Below are 14,986 nucleotides of genomic sequence, written 5' to 3' on the forward strand. Positions count from 1 at the left end.
ACACAATCTCGTGCCTCGTCCTGATGGCTTTAATACATGATACAACCCATAATTCAGTGAGTCTTCCAGGGCTGCTACACCCCTGGATACATTCTATCAGTACTGCCCTGGTGTGTTTTTGTTGGAATAGGGTCATTCCTGCAAGTCTTTGGGGGAGACAGTAGGTGACCGTTTCTTCAAAGAGAAGGCACAATTAGCTGAACTGCGTCTCATTCTGAGAAAACTTGCAACGGAGTCCCAATAAAACCCCATGCTTTTTCAATTAAGGGGACACCCCCACCCCTGCTGTATGTCATTTTATATGTGGCCCAAGCTCTTGGTTCTTTGAAAATGCCCTGAGAAGCCCTTGACTGCAGCCAAATGGAGAGAAGGGTGGTGGAAACATTTCCCTGCAAATCGCCTAGCCTACTGCTAAGTGTATACTTAGTTAATGCAATTAAAAAACAAAACGCAGGGGCGTGTGGGGATCTAAATTTGGTGTAGCAGCTTTGGTACAAATCCTGTTTTAGGGGCTACTGGAGTCAAATTCAAGCCGAGGAGAGGAAGAAGTGGGAGAAATGGGAGAGGGCCGACGGATGGCTGGAATCGGCTGATTTGAGAGAGGGCAGGTTTGGAAACACTGACTGGCGACGGGAGACTGAAAGCCGAGGAGGCAAGGCCCGGCTCGGCAGCTCCCGGTGAGGATATCAAGGGAGGTGGAGGGTCGGTGGGGACAGGGACCAGCCGGCTCCGGGAGACCGATGCGCGCGGTCTCCAGGTCCCGGAGGGCAGCTGAGGCCGGGCGCCAAGGCCTTGCGCTGCACCAGATCTGGGCGCGCAGAGGCGGCGCCTTGGTGTGCCCTCCTGTGGAGCGCAGGGAAGGCGGCGACGGCGAAGAGGGACAGAGTGGCAGGTCTAGGGGCCTGGGAGAGTCCCAAGGAAAGACGTTCTGGGACAGGCCATTGCCTCGGCCTTGGCCGCTTCCTCACCTTACCCCTGCGTTTCTTTGACTTTAGTTCATCCCGAGCCCCTCTCCCGGGGGTGCTTACCCCGGGCCCAGGCGCTTGCCACCGGCCTTCCCAGCTCAACCTTGGTCCTCGCCTGGGCCCCGGGAGTTGAGCCAAAAGGGTGGCGCCTCTGGCTGGAGGGCACAGTCGGGGAAAGGGCAGGGCGGCCCCGCGCCACCTGGGAGGGGTGATCCTGATCAGACTGCGCCCCAGTCTGTCTTGGAGTGGAAGCTACCTGGCCTGTCCCTCAACCCTTCGAGTCACCCCTTCCCTGGTGGGCCGACTCCAGCCGCAGCTGCTGCGCACGCTCCCGGGAAAAAGCCCCGGGCGGAGCCGCCTCTGCGCCCGGAACAGGTCTGAGCCGCGGCTCCCCTCCAGAGAGGGCGCGGGAGGTCCCGCAGCCGTTTCCACCTGCCGGGAAATCCGAGCTGTGCTTCAGCCTCTGCGGCTGCCGGAGCTCGCTCCTCTCCGCCCGCCAGCCAGGCTCAGCTCTGCACGCCCCCCAATTGGCGCCCGCCAGCCCGAGTCACCTCTCCCGCGCCCCCGCCCCTCTCCAGCTCGCTCCCGCCCCCTCGCCCCCCCCCCGCGCCTCCTCTGCCCGCCCTCCTCCCCCTCCCCCTTCCCTCCTGCCCTCCCTTCATTCCACAAGTGTTGCTTAGCTCTCTCCGGCGCACTTGGCCAGCTGGAGAGGTGAGAGGGATCCTGCGAGCGGGCGCGGGGCGGCGAGTCCAGAGCCGCCGGCCGAGGGGAGGCGCGGACAGACCGACTCGCCCTTGCTCTCCGGCCCCCGCCTCCCCCTGTGGCCATCCGGACCTGCACCCCGCGCTTGCCCCCGCTCCTCCTCCCCCCGCCCGACCGGCGCGCTCCTCCCCGACCGGCCCCTCGGCGCGCTGCGCGCTGGAGGCGAACGCGGGCTGAGCCGAGCGCAGTGGCCGCCGACCACCGAGCGCCCCGCGCCGCTCCCTGCATGTGCGGCCCGCGGCGGCTCGCAGCCCCCGGCAGCAGCCTCGGCAGCTTCGGCCGCGCCTCGAGAGGCGGCTGCAGCGGCTCCAGCAGCGGCCGAGCGGCCGAGCCCGGGCTGGGAAACACGATGCGCCGCGTCCTCCGGCTGCTCCTCGGCTGCTTCCTCACCGAGCTGTGCGCCCGCGTGTGCCGGGCGCAGGAGCGAGCGGGGCACGGGCAGCTGGCGCAGCTGGGCGGCGTGGTGGTGCTGGCGGGGGGCAACCGCTCGGGGGCCGCCTCCGGAGAGGTCGGTGAGGGCGTGGGGGTTTCGGACGCACCCCCGACCCGGGCGCCCACGCCGGACTTCTGCCGGGGCTACTTCGATGTCATGGGCCAGTGGGACCCGCCGTTCAACTGCAGCTCGGGCGACTTCATCTTCTGCTGCGGGACTTGTGGCTTCCGGTTCTGCTGCACGTTTAAGAAGCGGCGACTGAACCAGAGCACCTGCACCAACTACGACACTCCACTCTGGCTCAACACCGGCAAGCCCCCAGCGCGCAAGGACGACCCCCTGCACGACCCCACCAAGGACAAGACCAACCTGATCGTTTACATCATCTGCGGGGTGGTGGCCGTCATGGTGCTCGTGGGCATCTTCACCAAGCTGGGGCTGGAGAAAGCGCACCGGCCCCAAAGGGAGCACATGTCCAGGTGGGCTGCCTTCCCCCCCCCCCTCCGGGCTCTCCCTACTCTCTCCTCTCCACCTTCCTGGAGGCAATGGCGCTCCCCCCGACCCTCGCTTCTCCGCGGGGGTATGTCACCCGAGCAGCCAACTTGGGCTGAGAGCGCAGAGAGGGGACGCTGCGCTCAGCACAGGTGCGGACATGAGCGTGTGTGGGGGTTAGGGGTGTCTTCTCCTCCCCCGCCCTCTTGCCGCCCCCTCCCGCCGAGGCTTGCAGCGGGCTTGAGACACACAGTCCCTGGGAACCCGTGGCTCCGAAGTCTTGGGCTTTGGGGAGGGGGTCCAGCCTTCGGATTCCAGATACTAGCCTCTAGGTAAACAGGGGCCAGCGAGCCCGAAAGGGAAGGGGGGCGTGTGTGAGCTCGCGCGCGCGCGCGCGTGTGTGCGGGAGGGAGGGAGGGAGGCAGGCAAGGAGTGTGTGCCGCCTGCAACTCGTACGACTCGCGAAAATGTGGCGAGGGAGGTGGAGAGTGCGGGGAGGGCGAGAACAAAAGCTGTGCTTGGAGCGGCCGCCTCGCTTTCTCCGAGCTGCCAGGTCCCTGGAATTCGGACCTCGCCACCCCTCCCCTTAACCCCCTCGTCCCGCTCTCCAGTCGCCACCTCTCCCCGCCTGGGGCAGCGACCTCAGCTGCGCGCTGCCCCCCCTTGCCCAGGCTGGCGTGGTCTCCAAGGACCGGAGCCTTCTCCCCGCGTGCCTTCACCCCCCAGATACTCTGATTCGTCAACTTCCCCTTTTGCCTTGTTCATTATGCAAGTCTCAGCACGAGCAGGTCTCAGCAGATGGGAGAAGGCATTTGGGATTAACGGAGCTATTTGCCTTTTGCTTTTTTTTTTTTTTTAAGTATCTAAATCGATTCGCACAACCTAGTAACTTTGAGGCGGAACACGCAGACGCGAGGACGCAGCCCCCGGCCGGGGTGAGGCCTGGGGTTGGTGTGAGGTCCGGGCGGGCGGGGTTGAAGAGCGCCGGGTGGCCTGCGAACAGCTGGATGACTGGGGCGCCAGGTTTATTCTTTTTCCAAATATGGGCAACAGAGTCGCCATGTGTTCCCCCCATGCCCCACCCAACACACACACACCCCGCACCTCCGGGTGCCAGTGTGCCCGCCTCAAAAATCTCAACAAAGAGACCCACCAAAAATAGGCGAAGGAACATCACCACCTCACTAGTACTTATTTTCTACTTATACTCAGATTATCCGATTTTTTTTTTTCCAGATGGGAAGAATTTGGGGGAAGAGGTGAGGAAGTTCCTCTCGGTTTGGGTCAGTAGGGAGGTGTGGATGGATGTTGAGGTCTGGAGGCACAGAAGTAAGCTCCCAGGGCATTCAAGAAAGCCTGACCTACTAAAGAGTCAAGAGCAGGCCCCGCCCACCTCCCCGTAACCCCAAGGTGCCCGATCGCCAACCGCATGGGCCGGGTGGTTTCACTTCCCCTACTGTCCTCGCCAAGGGTCTGTATTAAGGTGAGAGTGAGACACGGAAGCAGGGCTGCGGCAGAGACTGTTGCCTTGGTAGGGAGATTCACCCAGGGATATAGGTAGACTGCCTTGCAGATTTCGGCTTAATTCCTCTGCTGAAATCTCCTTGGAGCCTTTGCCTTGCAAACCAGCTCTTACAGGAGTCCTCCTTGTTTGGTTGGGATGGGGGTGGAGAGGCCTGAAGAGGGAGGTGAGAAGGTGGAGAGGGGAGCTAACCTTTGGGCATCTGTGGGAGAAAGATGCTAGCTTCAGGCCAGCAGGGACTCAACTTCTGGTCCTGCCCCCTTGCAGCTCTGTTTACTTCAGCCCAGCAGGCTGCAGCCACATTCTTCTGCAGGTATCGGAAGAGGTCTGCTTGGAGGTGAAATCTAGGCGTACCCAGTCCTGGGGTAGCAGAGCCTCACACAGGCTCTCCTTGCATACATTTTGGGAATTCCAGCATGGAGCGAAAGTATGTACTCCTGAAGAGAAAGGATGGTTGATTCTTACGTGCAACTCCTAAAGTATAGTTTTCAACCTCGGCTGATGTTTAGGGTCACCTGGAGTGCTTTTAAAAGAGTCGTCTTGCTGGGAGCCCCACCCTAGATGGTTCAAATCAGAACCTCTAGGGTGGGGCCTGACCATCCATACTTCTGTGTATCTCTCCAGGCTTTACAGTGTTCAGCCAATCACTGTCCAGGAAAAGGAAGTAACATTTGCTGAGCACAGTTCTGGGTGCCAGGCGCTATACTAGAGGTGTGTGTGCGTGTGTGTGTGTGTGTAAACATTTTCTCGTTTAGTTTGCACAGCGATGAGACAGGTGCTAATTTAATTCCCACTTACATAGGAGTAAATCATAGCTGAGGTTGATGGCTTGCTCAAGGTCACACAGAAAGTTGTGTGATCCCTAGTCCCCTGGTTTCAGCTGTGTCTGGGGCAGATGTTTTCAGTTGAGTGAGCGTCAGAATTTGGGGAGCGTCCTAAAATGCACAGTCTTGAGTTCGATCCAGAGAGATACTAAATCCATCCGTCTGGGCCTCGGAAATCTGCATTTCACCACCTCCCTGAATGGCTCACGTAAAGTGGTCCACACTTGGAGAAACACTGGTCTTGATTCGGGAATATTTTACAGGGTTGAGGATGGATGAATTCATCCAGTGTGACTCTTACTTATTTACATTCTATTGCTGGTTTTCCCCGTGTGTGTAGCCTTTATGTGTATTTCTGTGGTGCTGGGGGCCGCCCCAAGTTCTCACCAAACGCATCCTGCTCTGCTGATGCAGTTAATCATTTCAAGTCCCAGCCATGGCAGTGGCCTCATCCACTTTTGCCTGCACGGGGCCATGGGATGCTTGGGTGGGGCCAGCACACCAAGCTCGGCATCAGAGAGACTATACCGTGGCTTCTAGGTGAAATTAACCTGCTGGCTGCAGCCTCTTCATTTACTTTGTCTGCAGCTGCTAGGGTCACTGGGATGTTCTTACCTCATCCGAAAGTATCTTCTCAAAGACTTAACAGCACGTGCTGCTCCCACGTCACACCCTGACTGGTATTGATGACCAGTGTGCTTGTGTTTGAGGAGGTCAGTTTCTAGGCTCAGAGTCCTGGGCACATCCCACGCTTCCCTTTGGGCTGATTAGGACTGAAAAAACGGAAAGACAGCGGTTCCAGGAGCGTGCATGGACCTTGCTTGTGATGTTGGGAGAACTGTACAGATGCTCATTCAGCAGCTGTAACAGCTGCCACATTCAAGCACAATTTATTGGAAGAAGTGACTGCAAATGGTGGCCAGCTATGGGTACCAAACCATGCAGACCTGTTTTGTTTGGTCTGCAAGGTATTTCTATTTAGGTATTCTTATTTTTAAGTTTTCCTCAATTTGTTATTGTGAAACATTTTAAACATACAAAAAACTTGAAAGAAGAATAAACACGAAGTCCAGTATATCTTTCATCTAGAGCAGGGTTTCTTCCCCTTACACTGTTGACATTCGGAGCTGGATAATTCTTTGCTATGGGCGCTGTCCTGAGCATTGCAGCAGCCCTGGACGCTACCCACCAGGTGCAGGTAGCACCCACCCCACGCTTCATTCGGGACAATTAAAAACGTCCTCAGGTGTTGCCAAAAGTCATCCAGGGGCAAAATCACTCCCAGTTAAGAACTACCAATTTAGATTTAACAATTATGAGTATTTTGTCCTGTTTGCTATCTCTCTTCCTTCTTTCCTCCTTTCTTTTTTCCTTCTTTTCTCCTTCCCTCCCTTCCTCTCTGTTTTCCCTTTGTTTTTTGGCTGAAGCAGTTGAAAATAAGTTGCAGACATGACGCTTCATCCTTGAATACTTCAGTGTGGATCTCCTAAGAACAAGGACATTCTTCCACATAACACAATTCCAGTATCACACCCAAGAAAAAGAACAAAAATTCCGTAACATCGTCAAATAGCCAACTGTATTACTGTTTTCCCAGTCATGTACCAGAAATGTCTTTTAGAGCTTTTAGAGTTTCTCAAACCAGGATCCAGTCAAAGCTCACTGCCTTTGGCTGTGAAATCTCTTTAGTCTCTATTAAGTATGGTGTTTTAAAACCAACTTAGAACCAATTGCCAACATTTAAAAACTGAGAGATTTCACACAGAAATCCAGATTTCTGATTTCTCTTGAGAAATGGATAGGTCTGGTAATATTGGACCTGCATATTCAAACAGCAACTGTTCCCTCTAGGACCCTCTTAGGTTTAATCTCCAGCCACCGCCCCCCCGCCCCCCCAGCCCCATTCACTCAGTTATGTTACCTGCAGTCCCCAGAGAGGTCATCAGGCTGATCTTAACAGAAATGGGCGCAAGTCAGATGGCTCCAGATTCAGTCCCAGCTCAGCCACTTAATAGCTGTGTGACTCTGGGAAATTTATGTCACTTCTCTGATTCTCAGGTTCTTGCCTACAAAATGGGATGATGAGGGTCCCTGTAGCATAGGCTTGTGTGAGGATTCACTGAGACTGGGCTTAGAAAGCTCTTAGAGCAGGGCCTGCCATATGGTCACTGCTCAGTGACTATTACCCTTTATCATCATCCTTATTACTGGAATTTTCTAACCCTTATCTACCGAAGTGGGTGAAGTTGTAGTCTGGAACTCTGTGTCTAGCCCTTGCTCTGCTATGACTGTTTAGCTGTGTGACATTGGCCAAGTCTTATAACCTCTCTGGGCTTGCATTTAATTTTAGCAGAAGGAGTGGCAGGTTCACAATAGGAGAGACGATCCATGTATGACAACATTAGATGCATTGCAACATTAGACAACATTAGATGCATGCATGGCCTGGGTGATATTGAAGAACACTTGCTTTTACTATTACTATTTACACTTCATTTTACTATTTTGCCATAAGCTTGTGTGTAAATTCTCATTTAATTTCATGTCCCACCACAAGGAGGTCCGCCTTATGACAGTCTGCCTTTCACAGAGGCACAGATTGCTTTCCAAGAGGATGCACAAGCCCCTAGTGAGTGGAGGAGTTGGACTTCAGGCCCAGACAGTCTGAGGCTGTAGCACGGATCCTTGACTACTAGGCTGCACTGCCTTGGATCACTGAGATGCAGGACTTCAGTCTTTGCAGATCACAGAGAGGTGCTCGATGCCCTGCAAGTAACAGTGCACACATCAGGGCCAGTTCACGGAGCCGCTGTCAGATCAAGACTAGGCATGTTTTCTGCATCTGCCCCTGGCAGGGCCAGCCCCTTGGCAAAGGCATCGGTAAGAAATGACCTTGGGGCAGGAAGCTCTCTACACTCGAAGCCAGTAGGGAACACACGTCATTATTTTGCCCACCTTCAGACAGAATCTGAAATCCAAGTGACAAATTATGTAGCACAATGTCCTGTGTGTTTTTCAAACATGCTTCACAAGTATTGGAGTCTCTTGCAAAGAAATGGCATCAAGTGATATATGTCCCTTCTTCCCTTGCCTTTTCTCTCTTATTCCAGCTTCCCTTCCACCTCCCCTTTTTCTTACACATTTATGGTTATCTTGTGGCTTCCACCAGCTCCCCAGGCTGGAGAAGCCCATGAATGCATATACTGTTGGCCATGGAAAAGTCTAAATTATTTCTCTTTGCAGAATATGTTTGCTTCTCTTTGGGTACTGAGTCCTTACATTTGAAAAATCAACTTTAACAACATTGCAAAGCAGTTATACTCCAATAAAGATGTTAAAAAATCTACTTTATTGGGGTCTAATTTACACAATAAAATGCACACACATTGTCTGTACAGTTTGATGAGCTTGGACAAATGTCTACACCTGTATAACCACTACTCCAGAAAGGTACCTGGTGCCCATTGCCCTTAGATCCTTGAAAAATAAATGATGCTTCTGGTAAAAGAGGAAATTCTCAGGAATCCCATTCAAGTGTTTAAAAGTCAGGACATAGTTTAGACCTTGGAACCCCTGGAGGCTATGAAGCAAGATGCTGGAACTCTGAGCTTTGTTCGGTAATGCTGGGGTCTTTTATTTGCTTTCTGTAATTGGAAAGAAAAGGGATGCAGCCTTTTCTTTTTGTTCCTCAGCTATGCCACGCTCATTGCTGCTTTGGAGTTATTGTGTTCGTTTGCCTCAAATTCTCTGGCTGGCCCCTCCTCTGCATTCAAGTCTCCGCTCAATGTCACCTGTCTGAGACACTGTCCCTGACCCCACAGGCTTACTTACTAACGCCCCCCTCCTTGCCCCCTCCAGCCCATCACTCAATGTTATTTGCTTCATTTCACATTACAGTCTAAAATGAACTTAATAATTTACTAGTTTACTAGTTTATTATCTGTCTCCTTCCGTTATCTTTCACATTAAGGAGTGCAGGGATGCTAACAGTCTCTTCCCCATCTGTCACCTGTGTCCTAGTACGGTACCTGGCACATAGGAGTTCTTATTCCTGACATCCTGGTTTATATGACATAAGGTATCTTCTCATTCAGTCATTCATTTGCTCATTGATATATTCATTCAATAGGTTTTTGTTTTTCATTCAATAGGTTTTTATTGAGTACCCAGCCCTGTGCAGAGAGCTCTGAGAATGCAGCAGATAGTGCAGGTACAGAGCTCATGGTCAAATGGCAGGAGACAGGTAATGTACAAGTAAATATACAAGTGAAGTGATACTAAGTTGAACCTTATGAAATTGCCAATATTCCATCATCTTCAACCTCAAAAATGGCAATGTTTTAACTAACAATTTGGAGCTGGGTTAAGGGATATCAAGGAAAAGTGTAGTTTCTTCAATAAGGTGCCTGTGTTAGTTAGGGTACTGCAGAGAAACAGAACCTCTAGGAGATCTATCTATGTATCTATCTATGTATCTATCTATCTGTCATCTATCTATCTATGAAGAGATTTATGCAGAATTGCCACACATGTTAATTGAAGCTGGGAGGTCCAACGTCTGCAGAGTCAAGGTCCCAGTTTGAGTCTGAAAGCTGTAGAAACATGAAGAGCTGACGTCCCAGTTTGAAGGCCATCAGGCAGGGAAATTCTCTCTTACTTGGGGGAGGGTCAGCCTTTTGTTCTATTCCAGCCTTCAACTGATCGGATGAGGCCCACCCCATGGAGGGCAATCTGCTTTCCTCAGTCTATCAATCTAAATGTTAATCTCATCCAAAAACACCCTCTCAGACGCATCCAGAATGTTTGACCAAATCTTTGTTCTCTTCAGTCAAGTTGACACATAAAATTTACCATGACATTACCTTTAGGATCTTGCTATTCAGATTGTGGCCTGTGGACCAGCAGCATCTCCATCACCTGGGAGCTTGAGCAGAATCTCAGGCCCTGCCTCAGACACCTTGAATCAGAATCTGCATCTTAACAAGACCCTGAAGGTAATCTGAATGCACATTCGAGTTTGAGAAGCACCTGAAGTATGTGTCACACATAAATACCAATTCCTTGGGCATTTGTTTGGCTTGTAGTACATAGTTGGTTCTTTCCACTAATTCACTAATTTTTAAAAACACATCCCTAATTGTAACATTTTTTTAGCATACACCCCAATATGTGCACATACCAACAAAAATTATGTACACTATAGCATTTATTATTTTTTAAAATTTTATTGAAGGATAGTTGATTTACAATGTGTTAATTTCTGCTGTACAGCAAAGTGATTCAGTTTTTTATATATATATATATATATTCTTTTTCATATTCTTTTCCATTATGGCTTATCACAGGATATTGAATATAGTTCCCTGTGCTATACAATAGGGCCTTGTTGTTTAGATACACTATAAAGCATACATAAGAACAGAAATATTAAAGTGAGCTGAAGGTGAAATAAATATTTACAATTTGTTGCCAATGGTGCTGACTTGGTGCAATCATTAGCTCATCTCTCAAAGCCTAATGTGTGTTGAGGATGAAGCTCATCATTCATAAATAAATCCATAGTTTGAATAGTTTTCCTGAGAGCTTTGATTATTTTTGGCTGACTTCATTTTGATCTGAATAGGCCATCATTGTTTTAACCTTGTGAGAAGCTGTTGAAGAGAAGGGGAAAGTCCACTCTTTCCTTTTCCTGTGCTTGTGTCATCAGTATTATCTCCAAGCTGTGGTTTTGTTATGGGGGACATTTTTAAGCCCCATGTCCACGTAGTGATGGCTAGCCTGGTAAAACTAGATACTTTGCCTGCACATCCGCTTTAGGGGTGCACATAACTGCAATACAGGTGATGCAGCCTAATGATGGTGCCACTGCTAGCCACCCTCCTTGGTCCAAGACTCCAGATTCTCACCATCTGACATGGGTATTCCAAATGAGGGCTCCAGCATCAATTCACATATTAAATTTATTTCTTATTCTTAATGACTAAAGACCATACACAGAAGTTCTCATGTTTCCTTGCCCCATGCCAAATTATTTTAGGCAGTCCCTGAGTGAGTGGACCACATCTTGAAGACTCCTTGTCCAGGATGTGCGGGTACTAAGAATCCCTGTCTTCACTGCATGCTCTGGGAAGGGCTGCCTTGGAAAAAGTATGGCTTGGCTTTTAGGTGAATTTCATGAATTTTGGCACTGAGAAGAAGCCCAGGGAATCTGCTGATGGCAGTGCTGACCGAGTTCATGGATAGACATCCTGAATATATACTTTGCTGTCCTCTTGAAAGTCCGAATATTCTGAAATTTTGGAGAGACTCCTTAGAGAATCTGTTGAGATCTATGGCTTCTTCTTCGAGAAAAACGCACAAATAAAATTTCCATTCAATTCCAGAGGAGTTCAGAGATCCCCTGAAGTTCATATAAAGAGCCTGTTTAAAAGTGAAAAAAGGCAAATTAGGTTTGGGAGGCATCTATTCTATGTTTCAAACATTCCTTCCCTGCAGCCCCTTTGAGTTTCAGGCCTTGCTTACTGCACAGAGTAGGAAGGAGCCTGGACTCTGATTTCAGAGACACTCAGATTTGTATCTTAGTCCCTCCACTGATTAGCTGAGTTAACTTGGGCATTTTTTTGTTTTGGAGAATGGATAATCCACACCTTGTAACATTATCCCCCCTGTTTGCCATAATCCAGCTTTATTGGCCTTCTTGCTTGTCCCTCAGATACCTGAACTCTTTCCTGCCTCAGGACCTTTGCACTTGCTGCCCCTCTGCCCAGAATGTTCTTTCATTGTCTTTATGTGACCAACTCCTTCTACTGCTCAGGGCTGTATTCAAATATCACCTCCTCAGGAAGGCTTTTCCAGACCACTCCATCTCAGTATATTTAGGATTAAAAAAAAAGTGTACAGGGACTTCCCTGGTTGTCCAGTGGTTAAGACTTCACCCTCCCAATGCAGAGGGCCTGGGTTTGATACCTAGTCAGGGAACTAGATCCCACATGCCACAATGAAGATCCCTCGTGCCGCCACTAAAACCTGGCGCAGCCAAATAAATAAATATTAAAAAATACTAAAAAGTGTACAATTCAGTGGTTTTTAGTATATTCAGAAAGTTGAGCAACCATCACCACTGTCTAATTCTAGAACATTTTCATCATCCTAAAAAGAAACCCTTCACTCATTAGCAGTCACTTCCTATTTCCCCTCCCACACCCCCAGCCCCTGGCAACCACTAATCTACTTTGTCTCTGTGGATTTGCCTATTCTGAACATTTCATGTAAGTGGAATCAATTCACCTCTCTGAGTCTTTGTTTACTCAACTGCGAACATAGAGTAATAATCCTCATAAGATGTTTACATGCTGCTTAGTTGAATTAAAGTATGTAACGTGACTAGTATAGTGCCTGGCTTACGGTAAGTACTCAGTAAATGTTACTTATTGTTAGGAATAGTGGGCCATTGCTGTATGTGAAGTGTTGGTATCTAGGGTTAGTCATAAAGGGGAACTAAACTTGTGGGGTGCAGACATATTACATATATTCATCATTTAATCCTCTCAACAACTCTATAAAGTAGGTAACACTGCTATTACATCACTATTGTGAGAGGCATGTGAACTGTTCTGCGTGAGGTCCTTATGTAATCTCTAATTGCAGTGATCTTACTTACTAATGTCTTTTTTTCCCCTCTGCCCCTCAGTAGAATGGCAGCTCCATGGAGGAAGGGGTCTTGTCTTTTGTTCATAGGCCCAAGTATGTGCCAATCATTGTTTTGAATGAACAGATTTAAATTTTCTCTTCTTTCAGGGCCCTTGCAGATGTCATGAGGCCACAGGGCCACTGCAACACTGACCACATGGAGAGAGATCTCAACATCGTGGTCCATGTCCAGCATTATGAGAACATGGATACCAGAACCCCCATAAATAATCTTCGTAAGTACAGCTGTGCGATCCATTCCAGTCCTGTGTGGGGACCCAAGTGGTGGTCACACCACTCCAGATTTCATGGTGTATGTTTGGGTCCATGAAGAGCTTCTATTTGTTGAATAAGAAGTTTTATTTTATCTCTTCTGGATCAAACTGTGTTTGGCATCCTCAGATTTCACTTGGTTTGTTTCTCTGTTAAAGAGTGGCCCACTTGGTGGATTTCTCATGTTTGCTTCTTTTATTAGCAGAACCACTTGGGTGGTTCATCTTGGTTGATCTGTTAACTAATGGCCCTCTTGGTGGGTTCATCATGGTTGGGTACCTAGTTAACCAATGGATTACTTGGTTGGTTCATCTTAGATAGTAAATCTGTTAGCCGATAACCCATTTTGTTGGTTCATCTTGATTGGGTAATCTGTTAAGCAATGGTTCATTTGCTTATCTGTCTCCCTCCTGAGGTAGACCAATTGTGTCTTTTAGGTTTCATGCTGCTTTCAGTTAACAGACACTGGTTCAGAAGAACTAGATTTATTTTTCATAGAACTAGAGTTTCGTAAATATAATCCACAAACTCTGTGTGTGCGTATGTGTGTGCGTGTGTGCGTGTGTATGGAGTTTTGAGTTGTGGTTATGTTTGGGGTGGGCGTGTATGTGTGATTCAACAGTAGCAAATTGTTCCATTGTTCTTCCAGGAAAAAAAAAGCTGCATTTGCTATTGTGTTTCAATATGTATTCTTTAGCTGATGGAGCATAGTTGGGGATCTTAGTATGGTCCCAAAGATTTTCTTTCCTTTCAAAGATCTGTATATACGACATACATTATGGAGCCGGTGCACTGAGAACAGGGAGTGGGGAAAACAAGATGGTTTTGTTTTTGACGGTAGTGTACTACCGTGGTTACTCCTAGCAATTATGTTTTCAAGTAACCGCCACATTAAAGTAATGTGGAGGGGTTGGTTTACAATAACAAAAGCCAGACAATTTAAAGGATGCATTCAGTTGTGGCTGGAGGTTCTTAAAAACAGAAACATTTCTGGCAGTGCACATTTTTCTAGTCTGGGTCGCCTTTGCTAAAGCTGCACGAGGAGCGGCATTGGTGTTTTATTTGCTGAATCATACTTTTGGACTGGTTGCAAATTTTCTTGCTCAACGGGTAGAGGAATAAGCCTGTGGAATTTGACATAGGTGATGAAAATTCTCTGATTCTGCATGGTGACAGTTGTTCATGGCCTTGGAAATGTCGCTGTATGTTGGCAAAGTCAATGTGTACATGGTTTGAAAATGGGTTACTAAGTAGGTCTTAGGTTTCATTATATTAAATAATCTGACATTATTTATTTGTGAACTGGACCATAAAATGATATGAGAAATAGCCACATTTTAGAGCAAAATACACCAGCCATTGGAAGTTTTATGACCAAATCTCACAGCCCTGAAAGATATGGTAAATTGCGCCAACTCTGATATGGCAATCATATCCAATTCTGGTTTTGATGGAAATGAGCACATTCTCCTTCAGAATGCACTGGGAAATAAGTTGAACCTAGGTGTACGTGAGTCCCAAACATCATAAGTGAGTGATTACGACCATGAAGTAGAGAAAGCGGAAATAGTATTGAGTCCCTGGCTATAAAAGGCAGCTGTTGAAAGTTTCTCATTTGAAGTTTCAATTTTTAGGATGATTTTGAATCAACACTTGAGTGGAATAACAAAATCATTGAAGGCACTCAAATTTCACCATTCCATCAGGCAAAAAGGGCAGGCGACATTAATGAATCTTGCTTTAGTAAGGAATTAAAAACAAATATTTATCTTTTTGGTTGTGTTGGGTCTTAGCTGCAGCAGGTGGTCTCCTTAGTTGTGGCATGCGAACTCTTAGTTGGGGCATGCATGTGGGATCTAGTTCCCCAACCAGGGATCAAACCGAGGCCACCTGCATTGGGAGCGTGTAGTCTTAACCACTGTGCCACCAGGGAAGTCCCTTTAGTAAGGGATTTTTGTTTAAAGTTGTACTGAGAACAAATTGTTGTTCAGAGATGGGTGTCTAGGTACTGAGCAATTCAATAGTC

The 14,986-nt window shown here is 48.6% G+C and overlaps 1 protein-coding gene across 1 annotated transcript in view; it reads left to right on the plus strand.

The window, feature by feature from the left end:
- The first annotated feature begins 1,953 nt into the window (after positions 1 to 1,953).
- SHISA9 (shisa family member 9) overlaps positions 1,954 to 14,986 on the plus strand; it is a 292,396-nt gene continuing 279,363 nt past the window's right edge. The window contains exons 1-2 of the mRNA XM_060124357.1: positions 1,954 to 2,639; positions 12,796 to 12,923. Coding sequence (XP_059980340.1) covers positions 1,954 to 2,639; positions 12,796 to 12,923 — 814 coding nt within the window. The remainder of the gene's footprint in view (positions 2,640 to 12,795; positions 12,924 to 14,986) is intronic.

This window comes from Lagenorhynchus albirostris, chromosome 15, assembly GCF_949774975.1.
Source record: "Lagenorhynchus albirostris chromosome 15, mLagAlb1.1, whole genome shotgun sequence".
In the NCBI taxonomy this organism is placed as follows: domain Eukaryota; kingdom Metazoa; phylum Chordata; class Mammalia; order Artiodactyla; family Delphinidae; genus Lagenorhynchus; species Lagenorhynchus albirostris.